The sequence below is a fragment of the Leuresthes tenuis genome, unplaced genomic scaffold (genome assembly GCF_036924035.1).
Source record: "Leuresthes tenuis unplaced genomic scaffold, fLeuTen1.0.hap1 SCAF_4, whole genome shotgun sequence".
Taxonomy (NCBI): Eukaryota; Metazoa; Chordata; class Actinopteri; order Atheriniformes; family Atherinopsidae; genus Leuresthes; species Leuresthes tenuis.
In genome coordinates, this window is record NW_027325358.1 from 35,858,296 (window position 1) to 35,883,672 (window position 25,377).

A 25,377-nucleotide genomic window follows, 5' to 3' on the forward strand; every position below is an offset into this window, starting at 1 on the left:
CCGTCCTGAGCGTGCCTGTGGCGACTGTGGAAAGGAACGACTCCCTTTTAACAGGAAGAAACCTCTGGCAGAACCAGACTCAAGAAGGGTGGCCATCCGCCTCGACCAGCTGGGGTTTGAGAAGACAGAAAAGAGGGAAAAGAGGGGGAAAAACACCATAACACCATTCAAAGGATACCTGTTGGAACAGGGAAACACAAGTTAATAACCACAATAATGTCACATGTACATAAAATCAATTGAGAAATTAAACAGGGGGAAAAAGAGAGCAAAGTGAGGAAAGGTGACTTCACTTTAACACAACCACAAGTAAATTGAGCTTTTTCAATCTTTTATCCAACAAAAACATCAATAGATGCTTTATTCTGTGGAAAAACTGTGCATTACATGTACTGCGTAATTGCAAAAAGTCATTTTCTTTGAGCATTTGGCATGTTTCTCCACTTGCCTGAGATATAAACTTCAGACAGTTTCTTCAGTTAAAGGATTTCTAGGGCTCTCTGGTATGAAAAAGCCCTCTCAAAATTTTCAGTAGCAAATTTGTTGGTGTGCTGATGCTTGTATCATGTTTAAAGATTAACTTTATTCAGCTTCATCTCTGACAAATGCCTTCATGTTAGCTCCAAGCACTCTTACATAGGACGCAAAAATTCAGAGTTGAATCAGTGACATAAAGTCCCTGAGGCAATCCAGCAACCCCAAATCACAACATTTCCACTATGCTTCACAGCTGCTACAAGGTTTTCTCTTGTCTTTGGTCAAGCTTTGGTGGCACAACACCTTGTATTATGTGTGGACAAAAGTCTGGTCTTCACTGTCAAACTGTAGTGAAATACTCGGTCCTGTGTTCCCTGTTTTGTAATTTGAATACACACGCACACATATCATCAAAAATATACAGTATCAGTAAACTGAAAAAGTTTAAGCTTTGCAACCACGTTCTGACAGAGAATCAGGTTGTAAACCCCAACCCACTTCAAGGCCATTTTCACTAAACTTTTGACTGGTACTTTGCATAATGTATAGAGGTGCAGCACTATTCCCCCGCAAATTTTCAGTTAAAAAGGAAATGTGTGAATATAAGATTGTGAGGACAGCTTATTAGCACATCGGAGGAACTTTTATTGAAAAGTCGATGTCAGAAAATTATTCGCCCCGCAGTTTCAGCCACCAAGGTGGTAAAGACTGCTGGGGTGATGAGAAGTGTCACCAGTTTAAGTATTTCAGAATGCAAAGTCATAGAACAACAGTAATGTTCATGTGATAAGCTCTAGGCTATTATTAGAAAGTTACGTCATGGCACTGAGGGCGCATCTCTTCATGTAAGATCGTCATAATCAGCACAGATCGCCGATGGTCCCTCCTTCTCCTACATGGACCGGAACCAGGCAGCACCACGTGACCCTGGATCCCTTCACTGAGCGAGCTTCTCATACCGCATCATGGCTGCGGAGGATGCGGCATCGCGGTACCGAGCCAGAGCTCTGCTCTCCTGTGGGGCTCCGCTCACTCCGTCCCGCCTGCTGCTGACTGGCCTTTGCTTATGCTCGCTACTTCCTGCCCCAGCATTTTGTTTGCTCGGCTTTCGTCCGGAGGACACCGGTGCGGAGCTGTCCGTGGAGGACGGGGTGCTGAAAGCCACCGAGGGGACCCGTTTCATGCTGCGGGTTTACTACTCCACCTCCCCGCAGAGACTCAACCGCACAGCGGGGACCCGTGCCAACAATGCCGCACCCTGGATTGCATTTATCGAAGAGCCCAGTCCCGGGCGAGAGGGACAAGTTCATCCCAAAAGAAATATGTGCATGGACAAAAACGCCAGGACGTCCGACATAGAGGTTTTAGGCTCCTTTAAGTCTGCCTCCAGTCAGAACTCTGTGCTAGTCGAACTGCTGGCCAAAGATCTTCGAAGGGGTGAGAAGATCAAATACTACTCTATGTGCGCCTTTGACGGATCCAAGTGGGAGCACTATCGGACAAAGGATTTCTGGGTGGCTGTGACGGAGCGCTCTGCTGTCCCGGAGCTCTGGCTGCAGGTGCTGGTCTCAGTACTTTTGCTCGGGCTGTCAGCTCTGTTCAGCGGGCTGAACTTGAGCCTGTTGGCGCTGGACCCAGTGGAGCTACAAGTCCTTCAGAACAGCGGCACAGACACGGAGCAGAACTACGCGCGGAAAATCGAGTCTGTGCGTCGGCACGGTAACTACGTCCTGTGCACTTTACTACTGGGGAACGCCATCATCAACGCCTCACTGGCCGTGTGGATGTGCCAGATATTGGGCATGACCTGGCTGTCCACGGTTATCTGTGCTTTTGGCATCTTCTTCGTTGGGGAAATTCTTCCGCACTCGGTGGCATCGCGCCACGGTCTAGCCATCGCTTCCAAAACCATCTGGGTGACACGGCTGCTGATGGTGCTCTCCTTCCCCATCTCATATCCCATAAGCAAGCTGCTGGATCTCATCCTCAACCAGGAGATCTCCAACTTCTACACAAGAGAGAAACTCCTGGAGATGCTACGAGTCACCGACCCGTACCATGACCTAGTTAAGGAAGAGCTCAATATCATACAGGGAGCACTCGAACTTCGCACTAAAACCGTGGAGGACGTTCTGACGCCGCTGACCGACTGCTTCATGCTGGCTTCGGACGTGATGCTGGACTTCAACACCATGTCTGAGATCATGCAGAGCGGATACACGAGGATACCAGTGTTCGAGAACGAAAGATCCAACATTGTGGACATCTTGTTTGTGAAGGACCTGGCGTTCGTGGACCCGGACGACTGCACCCCACTGAAGACGATAACGCAGTTCTATAAACACCCACTGCACTGCGTCTTCAACGACACGAAACTGGATGCAATGCTGGAGGAGTTTAAGAAAGGTGAGGAGCATCCCAGTGTGAGCACTACAGGAAGCGAGATGTGCAGTCTGTTAACTTTATAGCACTGTTTGTCCAATCACTTTCATGTGAATATTCAGAATCATTCATTTTATTGACTCAAATCCTGCTCAGACACACACACATACAGTGGTCATTTGCACATAATTTCCTAAATCCACTTTTAATTTCAATCATTTCAAGTCAACATTTTTTTTGTGAATTTAAAGTGGGTGGGGTTCAGATTGGCCAATCAAAGACCTGGCTGCTTGTCACTTTCTGCTTGGACACTGCATAATAAGCTGTTTGTGTTGGGGGTTTTTATGGGTTTGTGGACAGGAGGAGAGGGAAATAAACAGAGGACACCTTGACCAAGACAACCTCTGTTTATTTGACAGTTCTTTCAATTATATTTTTGCTTATTTTCTGACATTGTAAAGAGAAAACTTAGTTTCACAATATCACAGTATTTACATTGCAGATTTACATTATTTTTTAACATGTTTCTCAAGTGTAGTACTATTGTCTTTTAAATATTTTTTTTTATAAATCAAAGGATGGAATGATGTTCAAGACCTGTGAAACATGTAATCCTTTACTTGAGAGCAGCAGTATTTTTTCTTACGCACTGGATGATCTTCTTTCCTCTTGCTAGTTTTAAATGGGCTCTCTGTATGTGCACATGTGGACTTAAGAATATTAGATTTATCACAATTGTAGAATGAACACACTTTGTTTCACTGGGCCACAGAAGGACGTGGATAAGATTATTTCTATGCAGCCACAGGATTATGAACACAGGTTTTGCCTCTGTCTCGCTCCATGTGCTGCTTTCTTTCACTCTCTGTGCCCCTCCTGATCTTTCTCCCTCTGTAGCAACGATTTTAGGCACTGCAGTAGAAAAATGCAGTCCCTTTCATTCATTCTAGCCAGACTCCTGCAGTAGCTAATGCTGACAGAGAAGGTTTCAGAAAAAACAAACAAAAAAAAAACAAAAAACACAGATGTACAGTTTCTGGTTACATATCAAATTATATTGACTTTTTTACTTCTGTCCTGTATAAAATCCCACAACATGCATTCTTTTTCTTGACCATTGTCAAACTAAAATCAGTCTACAGATCATAACTTGGTGTCACAAAGAACAGAATAGGTAATAACTTGTCACCCTGTCAGCTAGCTGTGACATATTAATCACTTTATGAAAAGCTGATCACATCAGCCTCCTGGTTAGTTTATCATAACTAAGATATCATTAAACTCACAAAATGGATGAAAAACTGCCTGTGTTTCAAAATTGTGAGTTTCTGACTTGTCCTTGAATCAAATAACCTGTTTTGAATTCACTTGAAACCCATTATTGATAGCAACTGTTACCACGTTTGGGCCATCCAAAAACAATCAGAGCTGTAAACTGCCAAGTCACTCCCTTTACTGGGGAATACCTTTGTTGGTGTGCCGTAGGGTGGTCTCAGCTGGGTGCAATCAACTTATAAAGCCATATATATATATATAGATATATATATCTATATATATATATATACAGTTAAGGCAACTGCTGAAGCTGTCATAAGGCGACATAACCTGGCTAACCTCCGCTACATATGACGAACCACACTTACAGGAGCCTCCCTCACTGTCGGGCTGTGGAACTGCCAATCCACGAGAACAAAGCAGATTTCATTGCTGCCTATGTTAACCACTTGTCTCTAGACATCCTGGCTTTCCACCAACTTCACATTCACCCATACTTCATGTTCATTTGGACATGGAGGCCGGATAAGTAATTTCCAAACAATAGTAATAGTCTCAGATCTACTGTCAGTTACGTATAATTCTTTCGAATACCATGCCATCATGGTGACAGCTCTTGTCAAAATCTATGTGGTTGTTATATATTATCCACAAGGACAACTGGGGGATTTTCTAGACGATCTAGACACCCCGCTATCCTCTATCCCTGAGCATTACTGCCCCCCTTGTCCTCTGTGACATGATCATACACTAAGATAATCCAAACTTTGCAGGCCTCTTACCTCTGTTGCATTCCTTCAAACTACAACAGATCTGCAGCCCCCTCAACTCAGAAGGCTGGGAAAGACCTTGATTTCATCCTCGCTCAAAACTGTACCACAGACACACTAACGGTCAGTCCGTTGCATGAGAGCCGCTAAAAGGAGATGGAACAAGACCAAAACTCTTTCTGACCTAGCAAACCTCTGGTCACTACTGTGTTCCTTCTCATGCAGTATCACTGCTGCAAAGAAGGATTTTTACGATGACAAGATTCACAGTGCCACTGATTCATGGAAACTATTCTCTACCTTCAAAGGTCTACTCTTAGCTTCACATTCTCCTCCAGCTTCCAATCTCATAGCTGACTAATTTGCCTCATTCTTTACAGACAAAGTGGCAGCCATCAGTAGTCAATTCACTGAACTACTCGGGCACAATCTGTGTCCTCTGGTCAAGGGCCTTATCAAACCTCCAACATGTAGTAGTCCTTCATGTCCCTCTCGGTCTCCTCTGGCTTAGGGTGCAACAAACTCCACATGCAGAAGTCTTAGGACGTGTTCAAACTCTTACCAGGTAGCCAACCTACTACATGCACTCTAGACTCCATTTCAACAAACCTCCTCCAAGCTGTTGCTCTGACCACTGTGCCAGCAGTCACACGTGCTGAACACCTCACTGGCCTCAGGAACATTTCCTACGGCCTTCAAACAGGCGCAAGTAACACTGCTGCCAAGAAAGCCTCCCCTTGCACACATTCACGTGGTACACAGCAGGTATTGCTCCTTCCTGTCCTCTCTAAGATTATCGAAAGGGCACTGTCTGCAAATAGGTCACAGAAGTCCTTTCACAGAGCGACCTCCTTGATCCATACTAGTCTGGTTTTAAAAGTGGCCACTCCACTGAAATGGCTCTATTGTCTGTGGCGGAAGCCTTAAAACAAGCCAGAGCTGGAGGTCAATCCTTTGTCCTCAAACTCTTGGTTTGAATCCTACGACACTTGGTGATCGTTCCAAGTGTTCTGGTTTGGATAAACATCGGTAATTCACTGTCTGGACACAGGGTCCCCCAAGGCTCTGTGTTGGGGCCCCTTCCCTTCCCAAGTACACCACCTTGTTAGGCATAATCATCTACTTACAAAGCTTTTGGTATCACTTTTACTCAGGTGATACTCAACTCTTTGTCATTTCCAGTGGGCGACTCAACGGTCTTGGTGTAAATCTCAGACAGCTGACATATCTGCATGGATGAGAGAGCATCACCTTCAACTGAACTTCTCTAAAACAGAACTGCTGATCCTCCCAGCCAAGCAAACCATACAGCCCAACAGCTCTGTCAAAATTGGCTCTCCCAGCTTGTGTGATAAAACAACTACAGATGGTCCACCACGCAGCAGCATGTCTGGCTTTTGTTCTCCCAAAAAGGGTACCCCTCACCCCTCTGTTCATTGAGCTACACTGGCTACCTGTTGCTGCTTGCATCAAATTAAAATCAGTAATGCTAGCCCACAACGTGATATCCGGGTCTGCTTCGACCTATCTCAATGCTCTCATTCAGACCTGTGTTACCCCTAGATTCCTTTGTTCCTCCAAGAAACATTGTCTGTCCTCGCTCTCCTACGAGCACAGCCCTCCAGACTGTCCTCATCTCTTGGTCCCCCATGGATGGAATGACCTATCAAGTGCTACCAGAGCAGAGGCACATCTCTCTATCTTCAAGTACCACTTGGAACCCCCCCAATCTGTTTATTGTAAATTGTTCTTTAAAATATACTTAATTGTTAATTCTCCTCTTTTCTTGTAAGTCGCTTTGAATAAAAGCATCTAAATGCAATCTGAATGTCAATGTAAACATTTGAGCTGAAATGTTAACGTATTTTGCCCAACTCTCTGCATCACCAATCCAGTGCCCAGCTCACCCCGTTGTCCTGCTTTTTCACTGGCATCACTGCCTCATCCCCTTCTCTGAGCTTCAGTGTTTGCTGCCTGGAGTGTTGAGGTCAGAGCCAAGAAGCCCCCACATAAATTTTTTCTCTGCTTTGCAAGTAAATATTTAACTGCCACGTATATGGAGCAAAGAAATTCTCTGAAATAGGGCATCCTTTAAAGCTGACCGTCATGATCAGAAGTTACCAGAGTAGTTAATGATAGATCAAAATAAGATATAGCCCACAGAGTCTGGTTTTGGTTATTTTTAGGTTAAACACTTTTTGTCAAAGAAATGACCAAAGTGCAGGTGAGTGCCAAACTGCTGTATTCATTTTGATTTGGATCAAAATAGTGAAAATAATTAAATCAAAATTCATAATGATTGCATTTGTTAAAAGAATTCATAAGTTAGTAATGCAGATGTTGTAAAAGGATTTCTGTACTTTAAGCTTCTGGTAAAAGATTCTGTCACTTGTAACTGAGTGGGTGTATGTATCTTATGTAGTTTTTTTTGTAAGTAAAAGTTTTAAAAGAAGAATATCTGGTCTCACTTGCATTTCAAATACTGGTTGTTAGACTGACTTCAGAAGGAATTTGAATAAAACAGAGTGCCACTACAACTGCCAAAATTATGCATTTATGAGAGTGTGTGACTATATGTGCATCCGTGTGCTTCCAAGGTAAAACCTGTCAGGCAGGGAGTGTAGAAGTAGAGATATTCTGAGTGACTATGTTGATCCTCAGACATTCAAAGATTTCCTTTTTTTTTTGCAAATCAGAATTTAATAACTACGATTACACATCCTGTCAGCCTAAAGACTTCCCTTCATTTAGCTCTTTAGTAAAAATCTGCTACTGAAGCACTTTTTATTTTTTCAATATGTGGCCCTCAATTGTTTAATTTATCTTTGTAAATGCCCCAAGAGTTTAGCTGTTTTCTGTTGATGAATTGTACTGAATCTTCTACGCTGTTATACCCACTCCATTCAAGTCCTGCTGTTGTTTCACTGACTGAATATCAGAGCGCACACAACCCACTCATACTCAAAATGAGTCATAAGCACAGGAGAGGGAACGCAGTGTTACTCCAATTAAATGCATAGGCCAAATATATGTATCTTATCTGACAATATAATACCATTCTACAAGATAGGTATATTCAGGTTATCATGTTTTATTAACTACAGTGTATACAGTGTGTAAAGGAAAACAAATATAAGAAGAAAGATCCAGAAATGTAACAAAAATAATCAATAAACTGCTGCAACTTGAAAGATGTTGAAGACTCTGAGAGGCCTGAAAAAAAAAAATTTCAAACACATAAAGTCAGTCCACTTGCTTCTGTTAAAACATAAAAATAACAAAACACAAAAGGAAATAGAAAGGTCAATTTGTATAAAGGTTTTATATAAGAAAAAAATGCATTCCTTGTGCATCAATATTTCGGAAACAGTTGGGACACATTTGTAAAAGATAGAAATACAAATATAATTAAATGATTTGTAGCTCATTTAAACTCTATTTTATTTAAAAATTAGTAATGAAAAAATATGGAAGATTGAGAAATGTTAAGAGTTTTTTAAAAATATATGTACATCAAACACCTCGTGGAACATTTTACCATTTATTGGGTCAATTGGCTACGGGTCAGAAACATTATTACTGACCAGAATATGGAAAGAATTTCCAACGAGACAGAGTCTCAAAAGAGTTGACCAGTCTGTGAAACACTGTATGAGCAAGTGGTTCAACAATTTTAGAATAGGGTTGCTTAACATAAAAGAATGCATAGAAATTGGAGGCTTCATAATCTCCATTATATGATATGATTAAGAAAGCAGAGGAATTTCTGTTTGTAAGGAACAAGGCTGAAAAAAAATACGCAATGGCCACAGTTTTTAGCCCCATAGGCAGCACTAAATTACAACGTAATGGTATTGGAGAGCAATAATTTTCTCTTGATCACCTTATTCAGTCTGGATCACAGGAACAATTTAGGTTAAAAAAATACTCAAAAATTATTTTCCACTTGTATCAGTGGTAAATGTAGGACCAGGAGACAAAAATGATCTAAAGACAGCAAAGTGCAAGCAGGGTGTATTTATTTAGCCAATATAAAAAATACAGGCAGAAAATGCAGTGAAATAACCCAGGGGTTGACTGATGAGCTTCCTCAGGGCTTCGCCTTTTATTCATTAACAGACTTCCTCCTAATTACACTCCTCTTCTTATTTTTCTTACTTACTTTACTTAATCATATACACCAATATAAATCAATAACAGAATTTATCTGTGTATTTTTCTAACCTACTTGCGTTTTTGAAAAGGTGTAAGTTTGACTTTGGCCCTCTCAGGACAGGCCCAGTGTCATATTTCTGAATTATCACCTTCTTTCATCATTACTCTAATCTTCTCATGGACATCCTGTGGGGTGAACACTCATTACCTCCACCTTCCTTATTTTACCATAATGTATATAATATAATGTATATAATGAGTATATGTGGTCATACTGAACACAAAGCTGATACAGAGGTCATGCATAAAGAAATACGTGTCTCTAGGGTTCATTCTCAGCAGAGGCTCCACAGAGCCATGTCACCTTGACTGGCCTGCCTGCAGTTCAGACCTGCCAAACTCTGAAACAGAAAAGCTGAACTGTCAAGCAGAGCAAACCTTTTGCTAAGAAAAACAGAAAACATGTCACTTTCAGAACTTGTTTTTAACAGAACAGTTATTAAAGGAAGATGTACACAACATAGAGGTAAAAATCACCCTGTCTCACATTTTTTAAATGTGCTGATGGCATCAAAGTCTAAACAAATATATAATTTCTCAAGGAAAAAAAAAATCATATTTCTCAGTTTTAACACTTGTCATGTTGCCTGTTGTATTATCTTAGTTTGGACTATTTTACAGGCACCTTAAACTGTAGAAGTTTGTATGATAGTTGTACAAGACAAGATAGCACATTGTTTAGACTTGCAGAAAAGACTGTAAACTCTAAATCTGGTTAATCTTAGAAATGGGGATTCGCATTGTTTAACTGGGTTTTCAGTTCCAGTATTTACAAAGAAGAGAGTCCTTATAATAATGGAAAACTCCTGCACTTATGTTTTATGTGCCTACTACTAATCAACTGATTATGGACTTCTTGTTGACCCTTTCTAGGAAAGTCCCACCTCGCCATTGTACAGCGTGTGAACAACGAAGGCGAGGGTGACCCATTCTATGAGGTGATGGGCATTGTCACACTCGAAGATGTCATCGAGGAAATCATCAAGTCGGAGATCCTGGATGAGACAGACCTGTACAGTATGTATGCAGACACACACATGCACGTGTTGGTCAAGGTATTTGTGATTGAGTATTAATGAGTGGTGGATGATTTTACACTCATAGCGTGTGTTGATATATGTCTCAGCTGATAATCGCACAAAGCGACGTGTCTCTCACCATGAACGGAAGCAGCAGGACTTTTCCATCTTCAAACTTTCAGAAAACGAGATGAAAGTAATGATTTCTCCTCAACTCCTCCTGGCAACGCACCGCTTCCTCTCCACAGGTACCAGCCAATCAGCTTTAGACTAGACGTTTACTTAGTACTTAGAAATAAAAAACAATCAAGCCTCTTGATTTTTGTACTTGTAACTAGAATATTTGCAACATATAACTTTTCACCTGATCATGTAAATCCCCTGTGCAAAGCGTCATTGTCTTTCTCTGTGTTCTTACTCTTTTCAACCTTCTCCTTCAATCAGAGGTGGAGCCTTTCAAACCAGCTCACATCTCAGAGAAGATCTTACTGAGACTGATCAAACATCCCAGTGTGGTTCAAGAACTCAAGTTTGATGAGAAAAACAAACAAGCCCCGCAGCATTTCCTGTTCCAACGCAACAAGCCTGTGGATTACTTCATCTTAGTACTGCAGGTATCAGCAACACTCTCACCCTTCAACAGGGCCATAAGTAGCCTTGATGATGATGAGAACTTGATGCAATGAAAAACATACTGCAATAATAATGTATGCCACATAATGTATTTCAGGGTCGAGTTGAGGTGGAGTTTGGTAAGGAGGCGCTGAAGTTTGAGAATGGAGCTTTTTCTTACTTTGGGGTACCTGCCATCATGCCAGCCGGTACATACTTACATACATACAGTACACCTTTAACTTGCTCTATATTCTCATTAGGCCCTTCCAAAAACATACTTCAAACCAAACCTCCCTTCTCTCTACTATCGAGGACCAAAACTGTCACTATCAAAAATAAATAAATATATGAGGAAAAAAATAATTAGATACATGTTTTTCCATTTTCCATATATCTATAGATTTATTTTTTACTTACCGTTTTCCACATTTTATTTCCATTTTCATTTTTTAGTTTCCACATTTATCTATTATAGGGGAACTCCGGTATTTTTAAACCTAGACCTTATTTCTGGCATGAAATATGTTCATCTACTCACCGAGAGCAGTTTGGTGAAAGTTGGCATCCTTCGGAAGATATTTAGATTCCTCGAGATCCATATAACGGAGTGAACGGGGCTTAGACGATGCAGCCTCTAAATAAGGCATTATCTGTCTTTATTTCACCAATACTTTAAGACGAATGAATGAATGAACACGTACTATTGCACTGTTAGTTCATAGCTGCAATGTTGTTGTTATTGGCGGCTATTCAGGGGGCTTATAGAGGGCTTTCTATTCACTTAGATTTGCACAAAATGGTTTTATATGCACTATTTTCTCTATCCTATATGGTCTCTCAGTTGTTGCAATAAAGTGCTTCATGCAGTGAGTAAATTAAAGACTCCAGCTTCAGATGGTTGAATTAAGCTGGGGTACACGAAGAGGCATCTCTCAGCTCATTCAGGATTTTACTAACAGAGTCAGTTTTTGTCTGTCCTTGTAAACATGTTTGATGAAATATTTCCCCTGCAGTCCATAGGTCCCCCTCTCGCAGCAGTGGCTTGGACCGCTCTGAGCCAATGCTGTACGGAGGAAGCTTGGGCCAACTGAATGGGGGAGGCAATGTCTACCTGCCAGACTACTCAGTCAGACAGCTGACACACCTTCAAATGATCAAGGTTCCCCTTAAAAGTCACTACTATTAACAGTTAAAATGTTGCTTTCATCTTTCATTATCATCTTTTGAGATAGTATTGTAGAGAGTATGTATACACACTTTGAATGCAGGGAACACCCACTATCACTCTTAATTCGTCAAGAGAGTGCAGTCAGTGTGGGTCAAATCTAAAGGACTTTCTGGAGTACATCATCTGGAGTTGGAGAAACTGTCGGCTATGTGCCTAGCCGACTCACAAAAGAACCCAAGAGCAGACACTGACACAAAGTTTTAGTAAAAGACGAAGTTTATTCACAGGTAGGTGATGTGGGAAGCAAAAGGTGAGGATCTGGGTAATTGGGAAACTCAGAGAGGAGGGAGGCTGTTAGTGTTGATCCGAGAGAGTGATTTATCCAGGAAAAGGTAATGATCTGTTCTTACTGAGTCCAAGCAGGTGTCCAGAGTAGAGTAGAGGATGCTGGCTGTGGTGCAGTGGGTCTGAGTCAGTGGTGGGGCGAGCAGGCAGGTACATGAAGCAGGAAGGTGTTACGGAGTCCACCAGTGAATGCAAAGACTTTAGCTAGGGAATCCAGAGTGAGGAGAACGACAAATGAATCAGCACTGAGGAACACAGGAAGGCAAAGGCGGACTGGTAATGTGTGCATTGTGGAAAAGTCCAGAACAGCCGTCTGGTCTACGGCCATCGGCCCTGTTCAATAACCAAAATTTTCAGTCTATCAACTTCCAACAAGTGGCAGAAAGATGGCAAGCAGAAAACGTAGCACCCTAACCCCCACTATTTGTTGGGGAAAGTCCTGGGCTGTTTTTCGGTCCCAGTCCATCCCTGCAGGAAGGCAAGTTAAGTACTCAAAAGTAAAAATCGTGAAGGAGCACAGGAATTGGCCTAATTATCACTGAGTTAGTGAGATAATCTGGCGAAGACTGGTTGCTCCTGCAGATCCTTAAGAGGACATCTTGATGAGGACAGATGAGGAACAGTGTGAAAGCACGAGCGATCCAGACTCCGCCCCGGACTTCCTGGAAACCTGCCCAGCCCTGCCTAAGGTCCAGAAACCAAAATAACACCACAGCCAAGCATGATCGTGACATAAACAAGTAGTGCCTACTACAATCTGTGTTCAGGAATGTTTCCAAGCTGAATTATATTTTGGAATTCACTGAACTTTGTTGCAGGTAGCTACAACATGTAGATTTTATTGAATTAAAGCAAGTACTCTACGGTCAACATCCATCCATCCATTTTCTATACCGTCAATCTGTCGGTCGGGTAGCGGGTGGGCTGGAGCCTATCTCAGCAGTCCCTACAGTCAACAGTTTAGTTATTTTCATGTATAACAATGAAGAAACATCCAGATTTTGGGTGCTGAGGATTTTTTCCACCTGTAGTAGCAAAGCTGTTGTTGTGATAAGTTTAGAGTGCAGATGGTTTCTGGGATAATGACAGATATAACGATGTCTCCATGTTGGCACATTTGGCTGTGTTTAGCGTGATCAATATCAGTGTAACATGACTGAGGTTCACATGGCTGTATAAATCATGGAGATTGTCTGATCTCACTCAGGAGCATGTAATCTCTTATCATAATGTGAGCTCATTTGACAAAAGTAAACTGCAAGACCCCTGATATGGCAACTGTGAAGTCTTTGAAGAACTGTGAAGAACGTTTATACTGTTAAAGGATCAATTTAAAAATCAACTCACTTACAGGTTACATTTAACTGTATAGAATTTGTATTGTAGCACCAAGAGGAGTATATATTTTAACTCTGATAAAGGTGTAGAAGATCAACTCCAAGAGCAGAGACATTTAAATTCTTCACCAAAGACACTACTATTTGATTGTTGTGAATTTATAATCAGGCTACGTTGATTTGAACTCACTGGGAGTTTATCTAAAGGTCAAATCTAGCTATGATTGAGTTTGATTATTTATGCTGTTTGGGAGTCTTTCTGTGATGACTTCATCAGAGGTTGATGTTAGGGTCCAAATACTGTACAGATGTATTTAGAATAAACACAGTATGGACTCATTATGGACTGCATTGCCTGTTACCTAAAAGGTAGGTAGATGTGGAATTGTGGACTGATGGAAGTGCTAAGAATGCAGTGAGAACCATTAATGGCCTCAATTAAGTTTTTATGTGGACATCTGAAATAAAGATTGATGATTAAATTTAAGGGGATTGCGCTTTATTAAAAGCCAGAGACTGAGAAAAAGTTGTTACATTTTTTTTTTGTAACCTGGTCAGTTGGTTTTGAGATATGGTATCTTGGAACAACCTGCTGATATTACCATTGTCATTGACACACAGAAAACCTGTGTTGTCAACCATGTTGTCAACCTGAGTGGCTTTTTCTTACTTTCTTTGTTATTCATTTCTGTACTTGTTTATTGTTCAAATGATGGAAAAGAAAGACAATATTACTGTGTGTAAATATAAGGAATCAGGGAAAATGAAAGAGAAGTATTAGTTTCACAGTAAATTGAACACCTATGGTTTGTGTCCCCATAATGAAGAGAAACATCTACAAATTTTTCATATAAACATACCAATGATAGATTTTGAGATAAATCCTTTCAAATCAACTTGAAGATCAGAATGACTCCAAACCATATCCCCAGAATTCCTTGCTCTTGTGTGTCAGATCACCCGGAGTCACTACCAGAACGCATTAACAGCCACCAGAATGGACAGCTCCCCTCAGACACCTGATGCTGACACTCACTTGACAGAGAGCAACACCCTGACCCCAGAGCCTTCAGCCACAGACCACACCACCATGCTCTTGCCCCCTGAGCACACCACCACCACCCTCATGCCTCCGCCCAGGGAGCCCAGCAGGCCTACCTCAGCCCGGACCAGAGGACAGCAGTCCAGTGTCCCACACAGCACCTCCCTGCTGAATGAGAAGAACCGCATTGTCCGTAAGTGTCCATAGACATGCAGACCAGTGGTGACGTTAATAAAGCAGGCTTAGAGCTTAGACAGGTGTCAGTAAGAGATGATGTGAGTAATCCAAGGTAGACAAACAAACTGGTGCATGAGAATGATTTCTTTTTCAATCCATTAAGGCTTAATATTCAGGATGAATATTAATAGAGTGACCCTAAAGTGTATAAAGCGGGTATGAAAATAATCAAAAAAGTGAAAGTTTTACCAAAGCCCAACGTGGTGTTCAAACTGTTCAAAACCAAAAATTATATGATTACAGAAGACATAGAAAAATACAAACAATTCCAAACAGTTTCACATCACACATGCAATATCTGGAACCTAAGCTGGTTTCACAGACAAACACCAGAGATGTTTAGGAGCAAGTGCAAACAGTTTGATCTGGTCTTTTTCCACATTTACTGTTCACACAAGCACATACAGACTCTCACCAGCACATACAGCTACTCCCTTACACAATGACAGAAAATGCTCCGAAATATGTAGATAGTCTCTTCTTCTTATGCTCTTGAGATTTTACTAGAGGGCTGGGTGGAAAACCTCCACAGAAAGTCCAAAGCGAATGTTGCAGGCATTTGTATTCTCACATGCCACTGCTCTCTAAAACATTTCAGGACCCCAGTGTATGTATGAAAATGGATATATTGTGATTACATGTGTTGCTGTGTGTGTTGTCTACAGGGAGTAAGTCTGATGGCCAGAAGAGTCCCAGTGATTCAGTGTTCCTCAGGATGGATGAGATTCCCTACATCCGAGAAGACAGATCTGAGACTGATACACAAGCTGGTTTGTCTTACCTCATTCATTGTTAAACCTGCTTACAGATAAGTCCGACACAGAAAAGGAGAGAGCACAACTTCTATACCTGTAACCTTATCATGTTTTTACAACATTTTTTAAATTGTTATAAGACATATCATCAGCTTCTGCTTTGAATCTGCAGAGCACAACTGAAAGTCTCAGAAGGGTGAGGTATGACAGCCGAACCAGCACCAACCAATCCTTACTACTTGCGGTGTGCAGCTGTAAAGCTAATTTGTATGAGCTTTTAGAAGCATATTCAATGATAAGTGAGGAGAGGTTAGTTGGTTCTGTGATTAACACTGCAGAAGCAAGGTTGTGCAAGGAGCCATGGCACTCTGGTAGCTATGAAAGGCAGCAAAAAGTTTGCTCGCTTGCTTCTGGTGAAACAGGAACTATGAAACAACTTGTTCTTGGAGCTCTGAGCTAACAGTAGAAGGAAAGCCAAGCAGAAGGCCATGGCACTTGGATCCCAATGCGAGCGGAAGCAGCTCCCAGAGATAACCTTGTCCCCAGGCCTATCAAGGCTAGTGCTCTTAGAGCTATCAGCTTCATTGGCAAGTGAGCTTCTCCTCCACTTGCAGCTCAGTTGAGACTTCGCTCTGATAGCTACTTGTCTAGCTCAGCATATTTAATAACGACTTTAATCTCGTAATTAATTCTCGCCAAATTTAATAACGACTTTAATCTCGTAATTAATTCCAAAAGAAATGTATTTTTTTAAATGTGGCCCTAATACTCCGTCGTACATATCATACACTTCCTTTAAGCCTTATATACCTAAACCAAGTGGTAGAAATGGTTTTGGTAAGTTTACTACCACAAACTTTTGATAATATTCACTATATATAGTCACTAAAGATTGGTAGAGCAAAACATTAAAGCGTTAAAGCAGATCATTTAGAAAATGGTTAGAAATTAGCACCACATGCACCCACACACACTAAACAATTTCAAGGAGTTTAAGCAAACTTCTGTCTATTCAAACTTAGTTCAAAACAGGTGGAAACATGGGAGCAGACAAATTAAATAGAATGTCTGAGAGGAAAATATAAGGATATTTAGAGCTGGGAATTCTTCTTGTTGTAGCCATCATTAAATGGACAGAACTTGCAGAAGTGGAGCAAGAAAGATATAAAACACGATGGTGCCTGAAACTTCAATGTATGGCAGAGAAAAGCATAGAAGATATCAGAGATGTAGTCATTCAACTATATATAGTACACATTTACAGAGTTGGCTGAGAAATGAGAAATAAAAACAGACATCGTTGTTCTGTTTATGCAGGGGCTTTTTAAGGAGCAGGTATGCTGCCAAAGAAAAGACTTCATGGTGTCGGTGTGGCTGAGATGCTACACCGACACCTGAGATGGTGTGGCTGTGATAGAACAGGCCCATCGGGCTGATAAACACTACTGCTACTGCAGTCAACACAGTTACATAGAGAGACAGAGAATTTGTTCAATGAAATCTATGAAATCCGTTTCTGTCACAGGTGATGGAGGATGAGAGGGACCTAAAATGCAGACTCAGAGGCAGGCGGTAGAAGAGAAACTAAACTGATTTATTTAAACTGTAACAAAAGGCACGACTGAGCCAGAAATCCAAACAACAAATACCTGATGAAAGAAGACCTAAGGATGAACAGTATCAGACTGAAGACAAGGTCGAGAGGAGGAACACGGACACGAATGACAGCAAAATCTATTAAGTGATACGGCGAGGATCTGGCAAGGACTAAAAGAAACCTTGGGGAATATATACTGTGGAGAGACTGTGCAGCTGAGAACATTGAACACAGATGTGGCAGTGGAGGTAATGACCAGGGAACTGAGAGAAACTGAGAGGGAAAGTTGAGCAGAAAACAGAACTGAGGCTAACTAAAGAACCCTGATAGAATAGACCAATAACTAAGAACAAAAGACAAATCAAAACTAGAACAGCAAAGAATCACAATAGCGAATGACTAATACCAAATAAGAAAACTAGATAAAGACAAAACATGGAAAAACCAAGCTCCACAAATCATGACAAAAATAGCTTCTCTCTTAAAATGTATTGCTGCACCCTCAACTTGATCTTTCCAGCTGGCATTTTGAGCCATAATCAAAAATATGCAAAAACTGAGCTGGATTTCAGTGGGTGGAAGAATGAACTTAAAATATTTTCTAATTCTCTGCCTCGTAAAGAACAAAAATGCCCTGAGTCTTGTTTCCTAATTTGAATTGTACATGACTGTGGACTGAGACCCGCACTGTTTGATTACCCTCTTCTTGTTTTGTCATTATATTTTAGTTTCTGTACTGTGCTCATGTCTGAGATATAGATATTTGCCTGAGAGGTTATAACAGCAAAGCCATAAAGCAAACACAAAGGCAGCTTTGGTTTTTCTCACTCAGTACTTCAAATGACAGGAAAGGTTTGTGTTCAGAACTTTCAGTTCTGTGATACATTCATTGCAATATAGTCATATATTAAAGTATATGTTTTAGATGTCTGTCTTTGTTTAAGAATGGAAAAAAAAAGCATTTGTGGACAGCATTAAATCATAGTTAATTTTTCTAAATCAAAATTTTGTTTGTAGTTTAAAACTGCTTTCTCTACTTTAAGACTACTTTCTGTCTATACAAAGAACCCTATAGATGTGTTTTGTGTTTCCAATGGGTATTTAACATGAGCACAGTTTGTCACAACCTGCAGTCAAATAAATGCAAGTAAAATTATTTTCATCAAGCAGCCAAAAAGTTGCTTGTTTGTGAGATGTCTTCAGTTGATCTCAAGCTTAGCTAAGAGTCACACAGGAATCTAATTTGTCCTCCAACAGAAACTTAAGCTGACAGGATCAGGAAAATCTTTCTTCCTCTCTTTTTCTCAGACATGGCCTCTGTTCCCATGGAAACGGACACGTCCCCTTTCATCAGCAGTCTATCGCTGAGTGGCTCAGAAGACACACTGGGCAAGAAACTGCTGCTCAAACTTAGTCAGTCTCTTTCTCTTTTACTCTCTCACACACACAAATGTTTGTTTCTATATACCTCTGAGGTCACCTCAGTGAGACTCCATGGCTGCCTATCCTGTAGATATAACCCAAGTCATAAACTCAACCTAATTATAAACTTAACATTAAAAGAGAGTCTTAACCCACAAAAAGTAGCCAAGACCTCATTTTGGTCTCCATGGTGACAGTAGGTCCCCAAGGGTTGTTGTGCAGTCAGTTTAAGTCCTCACAGTGACATAAAAACAGAAACACACACAAACAAGCCACCTATTCATTAATCTATTGTATAACTCTCTCTCTCATTAGCTTTGATTCACATGTAAACTCAACCACATAAACACTACAAACAATATAGATGCACACATACGTACACACGCACGCAAACACAAGCACACATTCACCAAACCTACTATTCAAACATGTATATGTGTTTTGGACTTTCCTACTTAATATTCTTCTGGAGTTTCTGAAAAACTCCACTGCAGTTCTCTTTGCTCTTTCAATGTATGGATTAGCCCACAGAGCTTAAATTCCGTCGCTATACATACAGATATAACAGTGCACAGTCAAGCAAATATACATTTTTGAGTGGATTTCCAATTTGCCAGCCAGCAATTTAATTCTGTTAATTTCAGTCTGGAATGGCTATAAAGCACTTTAAAGGGGCAGTGTGTAATAATTATGGTGATTTATTAACAGAAATTGAATATAATACATATAACTATGTTATATAATCACACTAAGAAACGAGTCGTTACGTTTTTATTACTTTCAATTTTGCCTTTTTATTTACATATATCACGCCCCGCTCTACACAAAGGCTTACCCAGAAGGACACCACTTGCGTCGCCATATTGATTACAGTGGCCTAGAAGGGAAAAAGGGTGGTGCAAGCGCGATTCGCCGCTACTTTGCAGACGAAGACACCGGATGAGACGTTGTAGAAGACGAAGAAGAAGGAGACGAGGAAAATATATTTTGGAAGTTTTTCAATTCTGTGAAGTTATCTGAATAAACATGACGGGCCACACTGACTGTTCTGCAAAACAAACCTCTAAAGACCACGAGTCGTCATCAAAGAAACGACAACATGACGAGTCCAAAAGGATTAGAGACAGAAGATGGGGTGAAATGTGAGTAAATATCAGCGTCGTCTTTCCCAAATGGAGATCGCTGGCAGGGGAGAAAGGCTTTAAAAGTGACACCAAAGTTGCCTCTTTTCTGCTGGAAAGGTAATTCAGCTCAGTGTTACTAATGTAAATGATAAATGTTGTTTGGTGGCTGTAGCCCGTGCATGTTATCAGCTGATCTGATAAAACAAATGAAACGTTTTCTCCGTGTCCCTGTTGAAAACTGTTGATTCACGTGAGTTTATGCACCAAAACTACTAAGTTGCTTTGTTAGCTGGACAGAAATTACTCGGCGTCATGTTACGGTGATCATCTTCAATCTTCTCCTCCTTTTCACGTGAGGCAGCGGCTGTGTTCGTCCTGCCTCTCCCTCTCCTCGCCCTGCCTGCTCCAGCAGCTCTGCCTCCTCTTCCTCCTCCTCTCCCTCTCTCTCTTACCTCCATCTCCCATTCCAGTGTTACACTATGCGAACTGTGAGAAAAACGTGTTTCCTGCTAATGCTATCCCTCTATCAGACTAAATACAAACAGCCTTTAGCCTTACGTAGCTAATATTAGCTTTTATTACCACACAGGTAGCTACCTGGGGTCCACAAAACACTAATATAATGCAGAACAACTAACAGTGACATTCACTGAAAGTTATCTTTTCACAGAATATCTAACCAAATGTAACATCTCTAAAAGTAACCTCAGAATTTCAGAAGGTGGTTTCACTTGATGGAGAAGACATTGTGACACATTTGAGTGATGGATGTGTTGGGTAGTGTGTGCTGCATGCAGCGTCAGGCCACCTAGTTTCTCCGTAGCATAGAGTGTTGCGTTCCACGCACAATTGTAAATTACAGAATTTAGCGAATACCGTTCAAACGCACTCAGAAATGACAGAATCTGACGAACAGAGGCTCTTACACACTGCTCCTTTAAGTGCTCAATCAATAAACATTAAAAAACACTTTTTTAAAAGTATTTGCTGTTTTGTACACATATAATCAAGTCACAGTAATAGCAGTTAAACATCAAAGTTGTGTTTATTTTTCAAGCAAAAGATTTGATAATTGATAATGTAATATATTTGCACATTTTCTGAAGACAGCAGTTTTTTCATCTATTGTGCAGAATAATAATTGTGAAAACAAGATTGTTCCAACTAAGGATCCTTTACCACCTCAATAAATGAGAATACTGTGAACCTCTGACAAAATACCAGCACACGAGTGGCCTGCTCCCTATTGCTATGTGAATTTGTTAGTTGGGAAGTAAGAAAACATTAAGATTGATTTTTCTAACAAACAGAACAGAAATGGATTGGACTGTGAAAAAGAAACCAATAAATCCCATCATTCCCTGTGGAAATCTGCTTTTACTAACTCACATGAGATTATATTGAACACTGAATCTAGTTTTGCAGCTCTTAAATGTCTACACAATAAAGATAAAAAAAAATTTTCATTTCATTGGGGCAATAATTTTCAGAGTCAGTGTTTTTTTTGTTCAAATGGATGGGATGACACTTTATGGCAGAAATATTTACATTTTAAAAAAGTAATAGCATATCATACACTTCCTTTCAGCCATATATACCTAAACCAAGTGGTAGAAATGGTTTTGGTTAGTTTACTACCACAGACTTTTGATAATATTCAGTATATATAGTCACTAAAGAATGGTAGAGCAAAATATTAAAGCGTTAAAGCAGATCATTTAGAAAATGGTTAGAAATTAGCACCACATGCACCCACACACACTAAACAATTTCAAGGAGTTTAAGCAAACTTCTGTCTATTCAAACTTAGTTCAAAACAGGTGAAAACATGGGAGCACCACGGTGGAACAGACAAATTAAATGGAATGTCTGAGAGGAAAATATAAGGATATTTAGAGCTGGGAATTCTTCTCATTGTAGCCATCATGGTAGCCAGTGGAACCTGACATAAAAATTGTTACACTTTCATTCATGCTTTTCCTTAACTGTTAAAATTTGTCGTTTCCTCAGGCCACAAGAAGAGGAAAAGATCTCGCGAAGGAGACAAGACTCCAGAGGACATTTCAGAGCAGCCACTGGTGAAAACCTAGCAGAGTGTATGTGAAACACTCCATCAAGCTTCTTCAAGCTGTTTGTAAAGACGATGTGGTTTCTGAACTACAGCTATCAGAGTTTTATCTGAAAACACACGACACTCACCCGCACTGTCGGAGATTGTAAAGTGACCCATAACCAGGAATGTGCTGCACACGTGGGTGGAGAACTGGAATTCATCACAAAAAAATAAACTGCGGGTGCAGCTTTGGCAATATGAATAAAACCATAGCTTCTCATCTTCACTTTTACAGAGTTTTCATACTGATGCTTGCATATAAGGATTGACTATGAATGTAAAAGATAAAATATGGATTTTTATATGCTACTCACATATGATCACTCCTTTATGGAGCTAAATGAAATGTCAGTTCACAGGAAATGGAGGGAAGATGCCAAAGATGTTAGTGTTTGGTACACAGCACAAGACCACTTGTCACTTTGTGTTGACGTATTTGATTTTAAAAGTTAGCCTACACAATTCTCAATACATACTAATAAGTTATAACTTTAGTCTTGAAATCCCTTGAAATTCAATTGTTTTAATCAGCTAAAGTTGTTTTCACATTGTTTGGAAGTCACTTTTCTCAAATTTCTTAACTTTTCAAATTTTGATGGGTGCACATTCTTCACCTGAATGCAACATAAATCTGAAAGAGTGTGGACATGCTGCAAATGAAAATCAGTGACTTTGTATGTAAAAAGATTCAATTAGAGGTCTGCGACAAATCAAAGGAGAAAGCAATATAAAGTGTGAAAGAAGCTGTTTGTCCACCACATGTCAACAGATTAGGTTCAGTACTGCGAAGTCTGGAGAAGTCTCCTGGAGGGATGGACACCATTTTTCCAAAGGACATTCCCTCCATTTGTTGTGCTGATGGTGGCGAGGACTCTCTAACTGAATATCCCACAGGTGTTCCATTCAGTTGAGATCAAGTGATTGTGACAGCAGTGGAAGTGGACCCAAACCATCCCGCCAAAATGCTCCACCGAGCATGGAACCACTGCAGTCCCCCTCCCTGCAGAGGTCAAAGGTTTGGGTTTTTCTGCGGTTTGTCACCTGTTTGTATCTATTGTTGAAATATCCAGCTGGTCACATATTTCTGGCTGGGTTGGAAATCATGATTATTTTCAGTTTGATGAGGATAGTATGATCTTAGCTGTCTGCCTCCTGTCGACTTGTGTCCTTGTTAGATCTCAGTCAAATCAGTAAATCTCGGTCAAATGTGGGCTGCAGACACATTAAACCAACAGCCAGCAAAATGTTTTGCAAGGTGTATTTCTTTGATTTCTTCCCAAACAAACAGTTTTCTCCTTTATGTCTGTGTAACTCTTGACTTGAAACGTTTTTTTTTATTCAGGACCATCACACTGATTTGGGGTTCTTTGTTTTTTTTCTGTATTTTTTATTTCCAGACATTCTGTATTTTACACCTTGAAAAAAAAAAAACATCCTTATTCTTTTTTATTGCGAGTGATATCACACTGAGGTTTGGAGCTTGGGGTTCCTTTTTGCATATAGATTTTGAAAATCTCAAACTTATTCATCCCATGTTTTATAACCAGCAAATCAATCTAAATAATAATCACTCGACCTGAGCCTTTCTTATTAGAGACAGTTTGATTATGAATGAATGTCATTATTTTTGTTGATTCTTCATCAGAGGTGTAATGAAGCAGGGCTTCTGGTCGTAGTGACTCTATACAGAATCCTTTCTCCTTAATATCTGGAAACTGCAAACATTTCAAGGAGTTGGCAAGTTTTCTAAAATGCAATTTCAACTTAAATCTATATTTTTTTCATTCTTTTTAAGCTTTAGCAGATAGTCCAAAGAATGATTTTCAATGTCTTTGTTGACTAATTTCATGGTATTTTTAAATAGAAGCAAATGTAGAAATGTGGTGGCCTGACGGTTTCTCATGCAGTGCTGCCTGAGGGCTCCAAGCCCATCCAACAGTGGTTTCTGTCCTTGGCCTTTCCACACTGAGATTTCCCAAGACTCCAGGTAGAATTCTTCAGAACAAATTTAATATGTATATTGTAGAAACGTCTTCCTTTGCCTCTATAACAACTTTTTTGCATGTGTTGTGAGTTTCCTTTGAGTTTCCTTTGGACATGTCTTTTCAGTAAAGATTTAAACCAATCAACAAATTACAGTTTTGAGTTTCTGATGCATTTTAGAAAACTTCTCAATTTTCTGGAAAATGGCCCTTATACATGTAATATAAGACTCAATTTGTTTCATATTATCTAAACTGAACATTCACAAAACATCAACGTATATGTTAACAATGTGGTCCAAATAGCGTATCAGTTTAACCAAATGGATTACATGACCTGTATTTGAACTACCATTATTTTGATTTAGTTACTGTTTTTCCATATTGACAATTAAAGTTCTCAGTAAGATACCAAGCTGTACCTCTTCTTTTCCTGAAACTCCCAACTGCAATCCACATGAGTAATACTGAGAGCACCTAACACCAGACAGTTTAAAGTCAAGTCCATCAGACTCTGATGTTCTCTGTTAGTTCTTTAATGCTTGAAGGTTAGAATGGTTAAAAGTAGGCAAAAGGCACCATGGAGAAGAGAAGAGTCAGTCGGGGCACAGAAAAGGTCCTGGAGAGCCAAATGGAAATGGCGCAAGTCAAAACTCCAGATTCATTATGAGGTTTACAAAGAAAAGCTATGTGTGTTCAACTAGACTTTGCAAAGAACAAGGGAGAGTTATTTTACTGACATCATCAAAAACTGCAGTAATAACTCTCCTGTCCTGTTTTCTACAGTAAACAGATTAACAAACCCTCCAGTTTCACTGCCTTTAGAACTCATTTCTACATCTAAGGGTAATGACTTTGCAATATTCTTTAATGACAAAGTTCAAGGCATTAAAAATGCAATCATTCCTACAACACAAACAACTACTCTGCAGCCAGCTAGACACCTAGAGCTGACACATTCCACACCTGTCACTGACAAAACAGTCGAAGAGATCATCTGCAGTCTGAGTTCATCGACATGCTGCCTTGATAAGTTGCCCGCTAGATTTCTAAAGTCTGTGTTGAGCAGTTTGTTATCACAACTGGCTCATCTAGTTAACGTCTCACTTCAAACTGGAACATTTCCAAAGGCCTTAAAAACTGCTGCAATTAAGCCTCTTCTAAAGAAGAGCAATCTTGATGCCACAGCATTGAACAACTACCGGCCCATATCAAACCTGCCATTCTTAGGCAAAGTCCTAGAAAAAGTTGTATACCAACAGCTTTCTGACTTTCTCCTGTTTAACAATGCTTTTGATACTTTCCAATCTGGCTTTATGCTCCACCACAGCACTGAGGCAGCTCTGATCAAGGTGACAAAAGATATCCGCCTGAACACAGACGCAGGCAAAGTCTCAGTCTTAGTTCTGCTGGACCTGAGCGCTGCCTTTGACACAATTGACCATGAGATCTCATTACAGAGGTTAGAAGACTGGGTGGGAATCTCTGGTAGTGCTTTAAAC

General features: G+C 40.3%; 1 protein-coding gene across 2 annotated transcripts; it reads left to right on the forward strand.

Annotated features, from left to right (window-relative positions):
• Positions 1–1,305: 1,305 nt before the first annotated feature.
• On the forward strand, positions 1,306–24,273 carry LOC140304829 (metal transporter CNNM1-like). 2 transcript variants are annotated; one of them, XM_072383610.1, is made up of 10 exons: positions 1,306–2,883; positions 9,993–10,136; positions 10,246–10,386; positions 10,583–10,752; positions 10,869–10,959; positions 11,767–11,912; positions 14,559–14,838; positions 15,548–15,652; positions 18,543–18,647; positions 21,791–24,273. In XM_072383610.1, the coding sequence occupies exons 1-10, from the start codon at positions 1,443–1,445 to the stop codon at positions 21,868–21,870; spliced, it is 2,703 nt and encodes a 900-aa protein (XP_072239711.1). In that variant the 5' UTR covers positions 1,306–1,442; the 3' UTR covers positions 21,871–24,273. The 2 variants fall into 2 exon arrangements, with proteins under 2 accessions (XP_072239711.1, XP_072239712.1); XM_072383611.1 differs by having other exon boundaries at positions 10,321–10,386.
• The last annotated feature ends 1,104 nt before the right edge of the window (positions 24,274–25,377 follow it).

Coding starts and splice junctions, on each gene's coding strand:
- LOC140304829 (XM_072383610.1), top strand. CDS start 1,443: ATGGCTGCGGAGGATGCGGCATCGCGGTACCGAGCCAGAGCTCTGCTC. Junction 10,753..10,868: donor ACTTCATCTTAGTACTGCAG/GTATCAGCAACA, acceptor AATGTATTTCAG/GGTCGAGTTGAGGTGGAGTT. Junction 18,648..21,790: donor GAAACTGCTGCTCAAACTTA/GTCAGTCTCTTT, acceptor TCGTTTCCTCAG/GCCACAAGAAGAGGAAAAGA.